The following is a 14,041-nucleotide window of genomic DNA, read 5'->3' as shown; positions in this document are numbered from 1 at the left end:
TTCATAATGCATTATAACTTCACTACCAAAGAAGACAAGCCCCTCTTTGTGATGTTCTTACATCTTCATTTTTACAAATAAACATAACGCCCAAGAAAACTAGCTTTGGTATAGGTGACACACCACGTTATAAACACTGCTAGATGACATACGGTGTAATAAGCAATGCTAGGTGACATATGGTGTTATAAACACTGCTAGGTGACATAAGGTGTTATAAACACTGCTAGGTGACACACCACGTTATAAACACTGCTAGGTGACATATGGTGTAATAAGCAATGCTAGGTGACATATGGTGTTATAAACACTGCTAGGTGACACACCACGTTATAAACACTGCTAGATGACATACGGTGTAATAAGCAATGCTAGGTGACATATGGTGTTATAAACACTGCTAGGTGACATAAGGTGTTATAAACACTGCTAGGTGACACACCACGTTATAAACACTGCTAGGTGACATACGGTGTAATAAGCAATGCTAGGTGACATATGGTGTTATAAACACTGCTAGGTGACATAAGGTGTTATAAACACTGCTAGGTGACACACCACGTTATAAACACTGCTAGGTGACATACGGTGTAATAAGCAATGCTAGGTGACATATGGTGTTATAAACACTGCTAGGTGACATAAGGTGTTATAAACACTGCTAGGTGATATACCATGTTATAAACACTGCTAGGTGACATACGGTGTTATAAACACTGCTAGGTGACATATGGTGTTATAAACACTGCTAGGTGACATATGGTGTTATAAACACTGCTAGGTGATATACCATGTTATAAAAACCTGCTAGGTGACATACGGTGTTATAAACACTGCTAGGTGACATATGGTGTTATAAACACTGCTAGGTGACATATGGTGTTATAAATACTGCTAGGTGACATATGGTGTTATAAACACTGCTAGGTGACATACAGTGTTATAACACATTGTTATGAAATGTGTAAACTCATCATAAATGTTACTGAAACTGTAAAATTAGAATTCTCTGTTGTAAATGATTATAGACAGTATTTACGGAATGTATAAACTGTCATAAGAACGCATTATAACAGGATATGAATGTATTCATAGGTCAATATACTGTACTGTACATATGAGCTTCATAAAGTGTTAGTGTTGTGTGTGTAGAGTGACGGGGAAAAGTAACAGCAGGTTCTGTGTCTCGGTTGGGATTGAAACGCGGAGTGGGCGTGGCCTGTAATGAGCTACTGTATGAACACATTATTATACTTTTATAATGTGCTCATAATGCATTACGTATGTTATTATAATTATTTAGGAAAATGCCTTAAATACTTTAAAAATACTTTAAAATTCTTTTAAAACTTTTGAAAATACTTTACAGCTCACTTTATTACACATTATGAATCGCTAACATGAAGCATTGTAAGCAGTGTTTCTTTATAACACATTATAACACCAAAAAAATCCAATCCCGGTTTTGTACAGTGCATCATGAGGAGTGTGTTTTTGTTGTTTCTTAAAATATATTTAACAAATGAACTGTATCAAATCACAACGCTTTATAACTTCTGACCGAACTCAACACTCTATGTCATAATGTTTTATAAACACTGTTATTAACACAGTAAATACAAAAATGTTGGTTTGTTCCACTGGAATAGGAAGAAAAAAAGAATTTGCTTGCATGTTGTTTCATGCAGAGGAAGTATCTGTGCTCTCTCTCTCTCTCTCTCTCTCTCTCCTTCTCTGTATTTCTCTCTCTCTCTGTATTTCTCTCTCTCTCTCTGTCTCTCTCTCTTTATTGCTGTTTCTCTCTGTATTTCTGACTCTCTCTCTCTCTCTCGCTCTCTCTCTCTCTCTCTGTATTTCTGACTCTCTCTCACTCTCTTTCTCACTCTCTCTCTCTCTCTCTCTCTCTCTCTCGCTCTCTCTCTCTCTCTCACCACAGAAACAGCAGGCCTGTGAGGCATGCATAAAACACTGGTAGTGGCCATTTTTTATTTCAGGTGTTTTACGACACTCATAACTCAGGATCCATGCAGCAGAGCAGAGCTTCTACACGAGCTCCATGGAAATAGCAATAAAAGGTTTAGCATTAGCACGTTGATGGAAATCCAACATGAGCTTCATGGTTAAGAGTCAAATTCTGCTGAAGCTCCTCGGTACCTGACTCGCGTTCACTTCATCACCGATATAGATTGGGTTTTACGTTTAGTCTCTGGAGGAAAAATTGTCACAGTGATCGATTTCTAGTTTCAGATTTAGCTGAAAACATTTCGATTTACTCATAAAAAATGTGTTTTTTGTCTCTCTAAAACAAAATCAACAAAAACGAATCGTTCGCTAACTGAAAGCTCACCATCTCACAACAGGGAGTTATGCTAGGAGTCTGCAGCTCTGCTAGTTACAGAGAGCAATATGCCACTCTAACCGAATTTACGCCACACAAAAATCAGTTTTAATAAAGAGATTTTCCCTGTACTCTAAAAGGTTCTAATCAAGCAAATTAGCTGTAAGATTGAAGTTAGCATACCTATAGATGCAGATTGGAGTCTAGCTAGCAGCGTTGCGCAACTTTAACCTTGTGTTTCGCTTCGTATAATTGGCTTTGAGAAGAAAATACAAGGGTAAAGAAGTTAAATCTGCGCTGCTTCGGACATTATCACCTTGTTTCCAAGTTGAGGGAAGGTTTCACCTTGTAGATTTTGAGGCAGCTGACTTTGTTTTCTCTGATTGAGACTCATTTTCAGTTAGGAAAGCTATTTGTTTTGTATTTTCTTCATTTATTGATACCTTTATCTCCATTCTGCCACGTTTTATGTGGGAAATCAGACCATTACAATATTTAGCGTTAGAGGAAATCTGTTCCTCTTACGCATGCTCGAGCGAACAACGATTGGCTAGTGTTGCTCTGATTGGCAGGGGACAAAGCATATGCCCCTCCCACCTCCGACAGTCCGGTCAGTTTAACCCTCTTTAGCTACCGAAAACTGTTGCATTTTCAGGACTGGAAGTCATGATTTACTGGGAAATGTTGACTGATTTACAAAGAAAAAAGGGGGAAGTGAGAGGACAAATGCGAGCAGGACTCGTGACATAATAAAAATGCAGCTTTACAGTAAATGTAAGCAAAAAAAATAAAAATAAAAGAGAGATCAAATCCAGTCATTTTTACTGAGAAAGAAAAAATTGGAAACTTGCGATACTCTGAGAAAGTCACGAGCACATATCCCATCATCCGGCTCTGTGACAGATAAAGAAAGACAGCATGAGATAGGATTACAATATGTAAGTGTGGTGGAATAGGAGACGGTGCCTGCGGGGATTGGGTGTGAACGGCGTTAGTGGTGTTAAGGTATATAACACAATGAAAAGGCTTACTAAGAATCCCCCCCCAAAAAAAAACAAAAACGCCTGTTTATCAAGTGAGAAATGTTCATAAATAATATCATGAGCTCTTTGAATAGAGTATTTCTGACATACTATATAACAATGTTCATGTTATAATTTTCATATAATCCGGTACACACTGACAGTGGGTCTGGATTTGTCTGTATTTGAATGAGTTAGAGGTACATAAGTCAGATTTCTGGCACAGCTTGCTCGCTCCTCCTATATGTGCATGTCCAAACACTTCATGGAATATAAAGAATGATTTACACAGAGAGAAAGAGAGAGAGAGAGAGAGAGAGAGAGAGAAAAGCTTTAGTTTAGCTTTCGTGTCACATGAGTAACGATTCATTCTCCTTTTCGTTTTTTGGCAGACGTTCACAGACGGCATTACCAACAAGCTGATTGGCTGCTACGTGGGTGGGGCGCTGCAGGACGTGGTGCTGGTGCGTATCTACGGCAACAAAACGGAGCTTTTCGTAGACCGCGACAACGAGGTGAAGAGCTTTCGTGTGCTGCAGGCGCACCGCTGCGCCCCGCGTCTCTACTGCACCTTTAACAATGGCCTCTGCTATGAGTTCCTGGAGGGCGTGGCCCTGGAGCCCGAGCACATCCGCAACCCCGCCATATTCAGGTGAATTTTCCGGCTCTGTGGATGACTTGTTATAGTTTTGCATGTATGCCAGACGGGCTTTCTGCCTGGCATGAACTTCGTGCTCGTTTCCTCTCCGCAGTAAAGCCACAGCCTTCATTGTAACACGATCCTTCTGCTTTGTGACCTTGCCAAGCCCCAAGCCTCTTCCCCTACACCCTAAACCCCATCCCAGGCCTTATACACATAAGGAAATGCCTCATGTCTTGCCAAAGTTGTTTGTGGCATCTTTCCATCTCGTGTCTATTCACAGCCTGCCCTTAAAAACTTTGCACACGCTAGCTGTACATAAACGTCACCATAGTAGCACACACATGCAAAAACCATTCCTGTCAGGGTGTGTGTACACTCCCCAGAGCTAAGCCAATCGGAGGTGATGAGGGGGGGCTTGTCAGCATGAAGCTTGTTTTTTGGGTTCTTCTCAACCACCAAAAAGTTTATTTTTATATTTAGAGTTAAGAAAAATAAACATCTAAAGTTTCATTTTTTCAGTGTACAGTATATATATGTGTTACTGAAATATCAATGTATGCTAAATATTAGCTAAAACATTCTGACAGTATGTTTAGCTAATATTTAGAATTCTGTCAGGAGTCTGTTCCTGAATGCAAAACAAGTATTAAAGATGAAAACATTACAGGATGAGAAACAAAAATAGGCTGGTGGGGAAAACAGTTCATGAACACTTGGCACAAGAACATATTGCGTTTACATGGTTAGTCAATATGATATCTTACACTAGCTACACTAGCCGTGTGGAGCTAGGCATTGCTAGCCTTATAAGTTGATGTTTATTAAGTTCAGTTTTTATCTGTGCTGAAAAAATCTACCTCAGTTTGATCAGAATCCTGTCAGAAATCCTGTCACTTTAGATCTTCTTAGCTAGTTAGTTAAAGTTAGCAAGAAATATTACAGCTATCTCATGAATGGGGCTTCTCACAGATATTTATGTAGCTTTGATGGCTAGGATTCGCTGTAAATATGTAAATTTAGAAAATTTACCTCAAAAACATGACATTTGCCCTCTATTTTCTTAGAAAATCTCGTCAGGTTAGCTGTCCTGTTAGCTGTCCTGTTAGCTAGGTGGCTAACCATACTCTCATGAATGGGGCTTCTCACAGATATTATCTAGCTTTGATGGCTACGATTAGCTGTAAATATTTAAAATAGATTGAAAATTGACCTCAGAAATTGTTCTTGTATAACGTCAGCTTAAGTTCAGCTCAAGAAAATCCTGTCAAGTTAGCCATCCTGTTAGCTAGATGGCTAACCATAGTAGTGAAAAGTACATTCGCTTATAAAAATCGCAGCAGAAATCTTGTCACGCTAACTCCTTTTAGCTAGCTAGTTATAAGAGTCATATCATATTAACAAGCTGGACTTAATGAGACTTCCTCTCAGGTTACCCATTGCAAATGTTCTCTCAGAATTAGTCCATGTAAAATGTTCAAAGATTCAGTCAGGGCTAGCAGTGTAGCTGAAATAGAGTTAGGATTATGAATTAAAATTACTGTACAGCATATTTATAAATATGAAATAAAATTTCTCACCCAGATCCTATTAGCTTCATGTTGACAGAAATTTTATACATGTTAAAAAATCCTCTCAGAAATCCTGTCCGGTTAGCTCATATAGCTTGTTGGTTAGCATTACCCGTAAATAATAAGTTAGCCTTCATGCTTAGACTACCACTTTGGATGCAAATATGTTCATGAATATGATTTAAATATCTTTGAAGATTCCTGTCAGGTTAGCTAATGTAGCTTGCTGCCTAGCATTAGCAATAAATATTATAACTCTCTCTGTACAAGAAATCCTCTCAGAACTTATTATAAAACGTTAGTTATATGTTAACAATATATGTTAGTGCCTATTATAAACATCTGTAATCTATCGCTTTTTATTGTGTTAGCTAAAACGACTGCAGTGTCAGTTATAAAAAATTATGAATATGATTTCAAAAATCTTGTCAGCTTATCTCAGTAGCTTGCTGGTTAGTGTTAGCGGTGAATATTTCCATCCTTTCAGTATAGATAATATAGACTGATGAGTGTGAAATAAAAAAAAAAAAAACACTTGTCAGGTTAGCTCAGTAGCTTGTTGCGTGATGCTGGCTGGTTGGCTGACTATTACAAACAGCTATTTCTATAAACTTAATATAAAATCCTCTCAGAAATCCTGTAAGCTTAGCTCACTAGCTTGCTGGTTAGCATTAGTGGTGTCAGTCTTCTAGCTAGTACCAGAAATACTGATGATATGCATGGATAAATCTAAATAAAAATCCTCTCAGCTTAGCTCATTAACGTGTTGACTAGCATGATCTCTGTACAAGAGCTAAACTTTCTCTCAGAAATTCTGTTCGATAAGCTAACTAGCTGGATAATGAAATACATGCTGATGCTGATGTATAGCGTATCGATGTTTCTCTCTCTTAGGCTCATTGCAAGGCAGATGGCAAAGTACCACGTCATCCACGCGCACAACGGCTGGTTTCCCCGGTCTGATCTCTGGCAAAAGATGAGCAAGTACTTCTCCCTCATCCCCACCCACTTTGAGGATCCAGAAAAGAACCAGAGGTGAGTCTTTAGGTGACATTACGAACCGAGGGAGTTGTCAGTGTAAATTTCAGTCAGGTTAGCTGTCCTGTTTGCTCATGTTCGCTCAAGTCCATTCATGTAAAAAAATCATCATCTTGTCACGCTAGCTTCTTTTACCTAGCTAGTTATAAGAGAGTTTTATTATATTAACAAACTAGACTTAAACTTACTTTGAGAAATCCTCTCAGGTTAGCCTTTGCAAATGTTTCTCTCCGAATTTGTCCGTGTAAAATGTTCAGTTAGCCATCCAGCCAGGGCTAGCAGTGTAGATCGAATAGAGTTATCATTGTGAATTAAAATGACTATACCACACGTTTATGAAAATGAAATAAAACTTCTCACCAAAAATCCTATCAGGTTCGCTCATGTTGACGGTAAATATACATATTTATATACATCTATTGATTTACTGTAAACATCGTCTGTGTAAAATTCCTGTCAAAGGCATGTTAGCTAGAAGGGCAGCGTTAGCAGTGAACATTTTACATACGTGATAAAAAATCCTCTCAGAAATCCTGTCAGGTTAGCTCATACGAGCCAAGGGTGTTGTCAGTGTCAACTCAGGGCAGCGCTAAGCTAATACATGACCTGTTGCTGAGAAACATATGAGTATTTAAACATCCAACAACCCACAGTGTACTATTTACATCTAGACTTAATAATTATATAACCATTATATAAACTAGCCTACGGTTGTCAGAGGACAAAAAAAGAACAGAAACAGTGAGTTAAACCTGCTGTGTTTTTGTTTATTGTCAAATCATTTTAAATTTAGATCGTCACAGGATCGTCGCCAATTTCTGGGTCAAACGTAGGCATGGAAACGATAAACCCTGACCCTGTTACAAGCCGTTAAAGGTGTAATTTCACCACAGAACGAGCTGTTGTGTAAAGAAATAAAACCACGTGTCATGTGGGAAGTTTTAATGTTGTCGAATGTAGAGAAACTTCATGACTTCCTGTCATCGCTTACTGTATAGCAGCTGTGAGTCATTCCTTCACTTTCTCTTTACTTAGCAAGACGGTGAAACCTTCCTCCATTCTTAAACTTTCTTGAAGTGGAAAAGTTTAAAAAACGTTTACCTCAGAATGTTATGACGCTATCAACTATCAACAGTTCGACTTTATGATACTGAGCGTCCATCTTTGCGAGTTGTTACCCTAGAAATGATACAGAAACCTGAGCTGCTGTGGTAAAATCTATATGAACGTTAAGAGGTTTGTGTGCAGAAAGCTATGAAAAACGAATACAAGTCTGTCTTGTTTGTTTAGCCGGTAACCATTAATTATCCTGACGGTTACATGTAATGCCCTGGATTGACTCATACGCTCGTGGTAAATACCATTTATAAGGATTGACTGTGTCTCTAGGCTGATCTTTTGTCTGACATTTCTAAAGCTGGCTTATGTCTTCATTATGTTTTAATCACAAAGACGATCACGAGAGGTGCTTACAGTACTTCTGAATTACAAAGACAATCGAGTCAAAAGCTGAAGGCCCGGAAAGTGCTAGACAATAACTTTTGGCAAAGATTAGGACGTAATCTAATTCTCACGTGATAAAATAAACGTTATTTAATAAATGACTTGAATGAATTCATGCTACTAATTAGAGGTTGTTGGTTTGTATAACAAACCCATGAGGAAATGGTTAGATTTGTGGAGGTCTGTAACTGAGTAACTACTGAATCAGAGGACTTACGATGTTTGATTAATTAGGCAAAATATAAAAAAAATAAGCTTTTAGGAATGGGATTTCCATAGCAAGAAATGGAAGTTTCTTTGCTGAACTCTATACAGGTGTGATAGACATGGGCTGCACATACACTATATTGCCAAAAGTTTTGGGACACTCCTGCAAATCATTGAGTTCAGGGGTTGTTTTCAGGGGTTGGGCTCGGCCCCTTAGTTCCAGTGAAAGGAACTCTTAATGCTTCAGCTTCATACCAAGACATTTTGGACAACTTTGTGGGAACAGTTTGGGGATGACCCCTTCCTGTTCCAACATGACTGCACACCAGTGCACAAAGCAAGGTCCATAAAGACATGGATGAGTGAGTTTGGCGTGGAGGAACCTGACTGGCCTGCACAGAGTCCTGACCTCAACCCCATAGAACACCTTTGGGATGAAGCTCATGAAGCTCTCTGCGCACTGTTCTTGAGCTAATCTGAAGGCCACATGAAGTTTGGAGGTCTGTAGCGATTGACTCTGCAGAAAGTTGGCGACCTCTTCGCACTATGCGCCTCAGCATCCGCTGACCCCGCTCCGTCAGTTTACGTGGCCTACCACTTCGTGGCTGAGTTGCTGTCGTTCCCAAACACTTCCACGTTCTTATAATACAGCTGACAGTTGACTGTGGAATATTTAGGAGCGAGGAAATTTCACGACTGGATTTGTTGCACAGGTGGCATCCTATCACAGTTCCACGCTGGAATTCACTGAGCTCCTGAGAGCGACCCATTCTTTCACAAATGTTTGTAAAAACAGTCTGCATGCCTAGGTGCTTGATTTTATACACCTGTGGCCATGGAAGTGATTGGAACACCTGATTCTGATTATTTGGATGGGTGAGCGAATACTTTTGGCAATATAGTGTATCTTTAGCTATTTTAGCTAGAAATGCTTGAAGTAGCATTAATGGCACCACCCTAGCAAAGAGGAACAGCAGCACAGCAGCCTGGGGATAAAAAAAATACTAATAAGTGAGAACAAATCAGACGTGAATTCATGAAAAAAGCCAAGTTAAAGAGAGAGAGAGAAATGTGTACACTGTTACGGCTAAAATTGTTTGTGAAATTCCTGTGCGTGATCGTCTAACTCATGATAGATGGCAGCTATAGATACGGCGCAGGAATCTAGGTTGCAGCATGTGGTTTCATACACACAAACACATACACACACACACACATATGAGAATGCTCCAAAACGAACATTTTAAAGCTTCTTATTTACACTGCATTCACATTCATTAGCAGCGTCTTCTTTTCGTTTCTGCTCACGTTATTCGTCATACGTGTGCGGCAACGATTTATCTCGAACTAAATCTGTGGCTCTGAACATCCGCTTGTATTCCACTTCTTCTATCTTGAGGAAGTTCTGCTAGGTTCGTATTCACGCTCATGTTGTCAGTGTAGACGCTAAAAGCTAGAGAATTCTATTTTGCTTTTACAAAATGGTGGATCCGGCGTGTTACTGCTATGCTAGGGCTAATTATGTACAGCATTATTCATATTAGGGACGTAACACAATACCATTGGGTATCTCTGTTTGTATCTGGAGCGGTATTTCTATTTCTAATTCCGAATTAAAGCGGAAGTGGGCATGGCCTAAACTAAAAGGAGGTTTGTGTTGTTGGTTTTTGCATATAACAGCTCGGTAATTCGACGCCGGAATATTCCGGGGTAAATTATCACGCAAAAATATGCTAAAATATGTAAAAAAAAAAAAAAAGTATGCATAAAAAACGCTGTTGTTTTTTTTTTGTCATCTTATTGACACGTGAATCCTGCTAGTGATAAAAATAAATAAATAAATAAATAAATAAATAATAATAATAATAATAATTGGTATTATTATTATTATTATAAATTTTTATTAATTTTCTTTTCACAACATCATTGTTTTAGCTAAATCTTGCATGTTTTTGTTAATTTCTTTAAGTAAAAGCTGATTTTTATGCATGAAAAGTCTCTCTTTAGCTCTGTTATTAATTATTTACTGAATTCAGCCTCATTATGTACAGCTTCCACTTCAGAGCTCGTAAAATATTCACCTTATCAAAACAAAGCGCTTAGCCGAGCGTCCGCAGAGCTAAAAAAGAGAAATATGGCAGATGATGATGATCACATGCTGCACTTCCACTTGCTCATGCAAAATCTCACGCCGCTTGATCCGGATCCGTGTAAGCAAATGTGACGTGTGCTGTAATCAGATCGGACCGGCGCGGTTCTGATTTGTATAAGGAGTTCATTTTTATGTAAAACGATCATCAGGCCGTGTCTCCGTGATGATGGAGTGGTACGGCTGTATGAGAGAGAAAAAATACAGGTGAACTTAAGTTCAGTGTGAGTTCACAGAGGTGCGAAGCTTCGTCAGGTTGTTATAAAGCTTTAAAACCTGGCACTGACAGACAACAAAGACTCAGCTGTGAGTTATACGTAGCTAAACCTGTGCATTATAGACTTCAGCAGGAACATGCTAGAACGTGTAAGCTAGTTTCCTGGTGTAGATTGAGCTAACGTGTGTAATGGGTTAGCCTGCTAGCATGCTAATTCTTACTTAACTCTCCAGATTAGCGACTTAGTTGTCAGGGACGTGAATGGAAGCAGTCTTTACTGCACTTATTTCTGAAAAATCTCAGAAATACCATTATCATTTTATTTTATTTCTGTCTTTCTAGAATGTTCTCTGTTTTTAACACAGAAAATCAGTTTTTAAATAAATAAATAAAGTACTATTGCAGTATCATATATTTGAAAACACATTTTTCTCTAGAATGTAATATTCCTGAACACATTTTTTTTACACACACAGGTTTAAATTCTTGCCTGCTGACGGACAATCTGTTTACTCTTCAATACACAAAAATCTCAGAAAATGTTTCAAACAACATATTTTATACGATCTGCCATTTTAAGCCATAAGCCATTTCTATATAGTTTGTTGTAGTCGGATGATATCCATATTTTATCCGTGTTTATCCAACACGTGTTATAGCACATGTATTACAGTTCACATTTAATCACTAAGTTTTAAAGTGCAAAAATAGAAAGAGAGAGGGGGAGGGGTTGAGTGAGTGAGAGAGAAAGAGAGAGAGAACGAGAGAATGATAGAGAGGGTTATAGAGAGAATGAGTGTGTGTGTGTGTGTGAGAGAGAGAGGGTGAGAGAGAGAGAGAGAGAAAGAGAGAGAGGGTGAGAGAGAGAGAGAACGAGAGAAAGGGTGAGAGAGAGAGCGAGAGAATGAGAGAGAGGGTGAGAGGGAGAGAGAACGAGAGAGAGAGAGAACGAGAGAGAGAGTGAGTGTTTGTGTGTGTGTGTGTGAGAGAGAGAGAGAGAGAGAGAGGGTGAGAGAGAGAATGAGTGATTGTGTGTGTGTGAGAGAGAGAGAGAGAGAGAGAGAGAGAGGGTAGCTTGGTGGATGTAAGGTGAGTTGGTTTTGTCTTTTCCCTTCTATGGTATTTGAGTGATTTTAAAGTGCTGAAATCTTCTGAGTCAGAATTATGCAAACTTCAGGAGGTTTGTTTTGAGTTTGTGTAACCAAATCTCCAGCTGACTCACAGGTTCACACACCAGGTAAATGAGATCAGACCTGGAGATCAGCCCTGGAGATCAGACCCAGCCCTGGCCGAGATCACAACACGCTTTTAATACAGGGATCTGAACTTATTTTTGGATCAGATTCCAAGCATACCAGCAAAGAGGTGGATCAGATAATAGAGGAGGAAAACAGAATTTGACTGGATTTTTTAAAAAAAAGAAAGAAAGAAAATGTTTCCATATAAAAAAAGACTTTTGCTAAAAAATTATCTTTTATTATATTTACACTATAATATTTGTTCTAGTTACAGTGTAAGTGGTTTTTGTGTGAAAGCTGCTCTACTGTCAGGGTTACATCCTGCATTTAGCTTCCTTCACTTTTTAAGGGCTTCAAAAATAAATAAATAAATAAATTTAAGCTTACATATATATATATATATATATATATATATATATATATATATATAAAAAAGAAAATAATAAAGAAAAATAAATAAAACAAAAATAAATAAAATATTATATATATATATACAGTATATAAATATACTTTATAAGTATATAAGTATATATATATAAGTATATAAGTACTTATACTTTATAAGTATAATAAATATACTTTTATTTTATTTATTTTTCTTATTTTTTTTAAACATTCGCAATTTGTGTATTGTAGAAACGTGTTGAAACATTGTGCCATGATGACAGTGTGGTATCACCTCACGTCTAATTAGACCTTAATCAGATGATTAAAAGAATAAATAAATGCTTGTGTAACTATTGACTGTGTGTGTGTGTGTGTGTGCAGGCTGAGCAGCCAGGTGCCCAGTGCCTTGTGTTTGCGAGAGGAGCTGCTGTGGCTCCAGCAGAGCCTCTCCAAGCTCGGCTCGCCCGTCGTTCTCTGTCACAACGATCTGCTGTGTAAGAACATCATCTACCAACAAGCAGGAGGAGGTGAGCACCTTTACCTCACACTGATTTCACTAATAAACCCACTGGCTTCCCCACAACACACTGTCCTGCCTGAGGTAGGCCTGGTTTTTACACTTTTCTGCAGTAAAAAAAAGAAAAAAGAAATAAGAGAAAGAGAGCAAGCCCCCTCTCTAAGGCCTTTTCCTCGCCCCGAATTCAGCTTAAACGTATAAACTTTTTTTTCCTTCACATTGTGTGTGTGATTATAGCGGCAAAAGAAAAATGTATGCTTGTGGGAATGTTATTGGGTTATGTAATTCCCCCTTGTTTGTGTGATGCTGTGAATGCTTTTTGTGTTCCCTATGAATAACCGAGAGCGAGCGGCGTGGCGCGATGGCTGGCACGCGCTACAAATGTGCATAGCTGCAACACTCGCGAGTGTTTTGTGGTGCGGAAGGAAGATGCTGACAACGAGGCAAAGCCACTTCCTCCAGCTAACATTAACTACACAGACACTGGGGGAGGGGGGGAGGGGGGAGGAGTTAACAGTGTAAACCTGAACACTTTTATCATGTCAAGAAGAAACTCCCACAGTCCTTCATGTCCTTTTGTGTTGTATTTAATGATTATATTCAGAGCGGGTTCTACCTCGGCAGAGGAAAAGTGCTCCGTTTGATAATAAGTATAAATGAATCAAACCAAAAACGCCGCTCAGCGCTGATTGGTGCTCCAAGGCTAGCTGGCGTGGGCGGGATGGTGGGCGGGGTTTCACAAAGCTAACGGGAAAGTCCTCGGTCTGTCTTTTTTTTTTCTAAATATATATAAATAAAGAAAGTAAGAAGGAAGGAAGGAAGGGAGGAAGGGGGAGGGACGCAGAGGCCGCTCTGCAGTGAAGCTGTGTGTGTTCTGTGACAGATGTGAGTTTGCCCCAAATCTCTTCATCTGCTACACAGGCCTATAGCCACTGACTGGAGCTGTTCTGTGTGTCCGGCTAGGATGCCAACGGGCCCGGTAACCACCTCACGTGTCTCTTTATGTAGACCAACACTTCTGTCTACTACTGTCAAATCACAACCTTTTTATTTTTTTATTATCTTTTTTAAAACAAAAATTAACCAAGAAAAAAACATCTAGAAAGATTAGGAAAAGCAAGGTGTTTGTTTAGATTGTGTAGCTACACACACACACACTTTACACACACACACACTTTACACACACACTATTAGCTACAGCTTTATTCATGTTC

The 14,041-nt window shown here is 38.8% G+C and overlaps 1 protein-coding gene across 2 annotated transcripts in view; it reads left to right on the top strand.

Moving 5' to 3' along the window:
• Positions 1-14,041, top strand: part of etnk1 (ethanolamine kinase 1) — a 34,938-nt gene that overhangs the window by 9,963 nt on the left and 10,934 nt on the right. Inside the window, exons 2-4 of one of the 2 annotated variants that reach the window (XR_009207403.1) lie at positions 3,753-4,012; positions 6,466-6,606; positions 12,692-13,806. Coding sequence is in view for 1 of the 2 variants with exons in the window: in XM_058417474.1 (XP_058273457.1) it covers positions 3,753-4,012; positions 6,466-6,606; positions 12,692-12,837 (547 nt within the window). In the remaining variant the exon portion in view is untranslated. The remainder of the gene's footprint in view (positions 1-3,752; positions 4,013-6,465; positions 6,607-12,691; positions 13,807-14,041) is intronic. The other variant, XM_058417474.1, reaches the window with a different exon arrangement.

Source organism: Hemibagrus wyckioides, linkage group LG19 (assembly GCF_019097595.1).
Source record: "Hemibagrus wyckioides isolate EC202008001 linkage group LG19, SWU_Hwy_1.0, whole genome shotgun sequence".
Lineage (NCBI taxonomy): Eukaryota > Metazoa > Chordata > Actinopteri > Siluriformes > Bagridae > Hemibagrus > Hemibagrus wyckioides.
The sequence above is the reverse complement of the archived record's forward strand: the minus strand, read 5'-3'. Positions and strand labels throughout refer to the sequence as shown.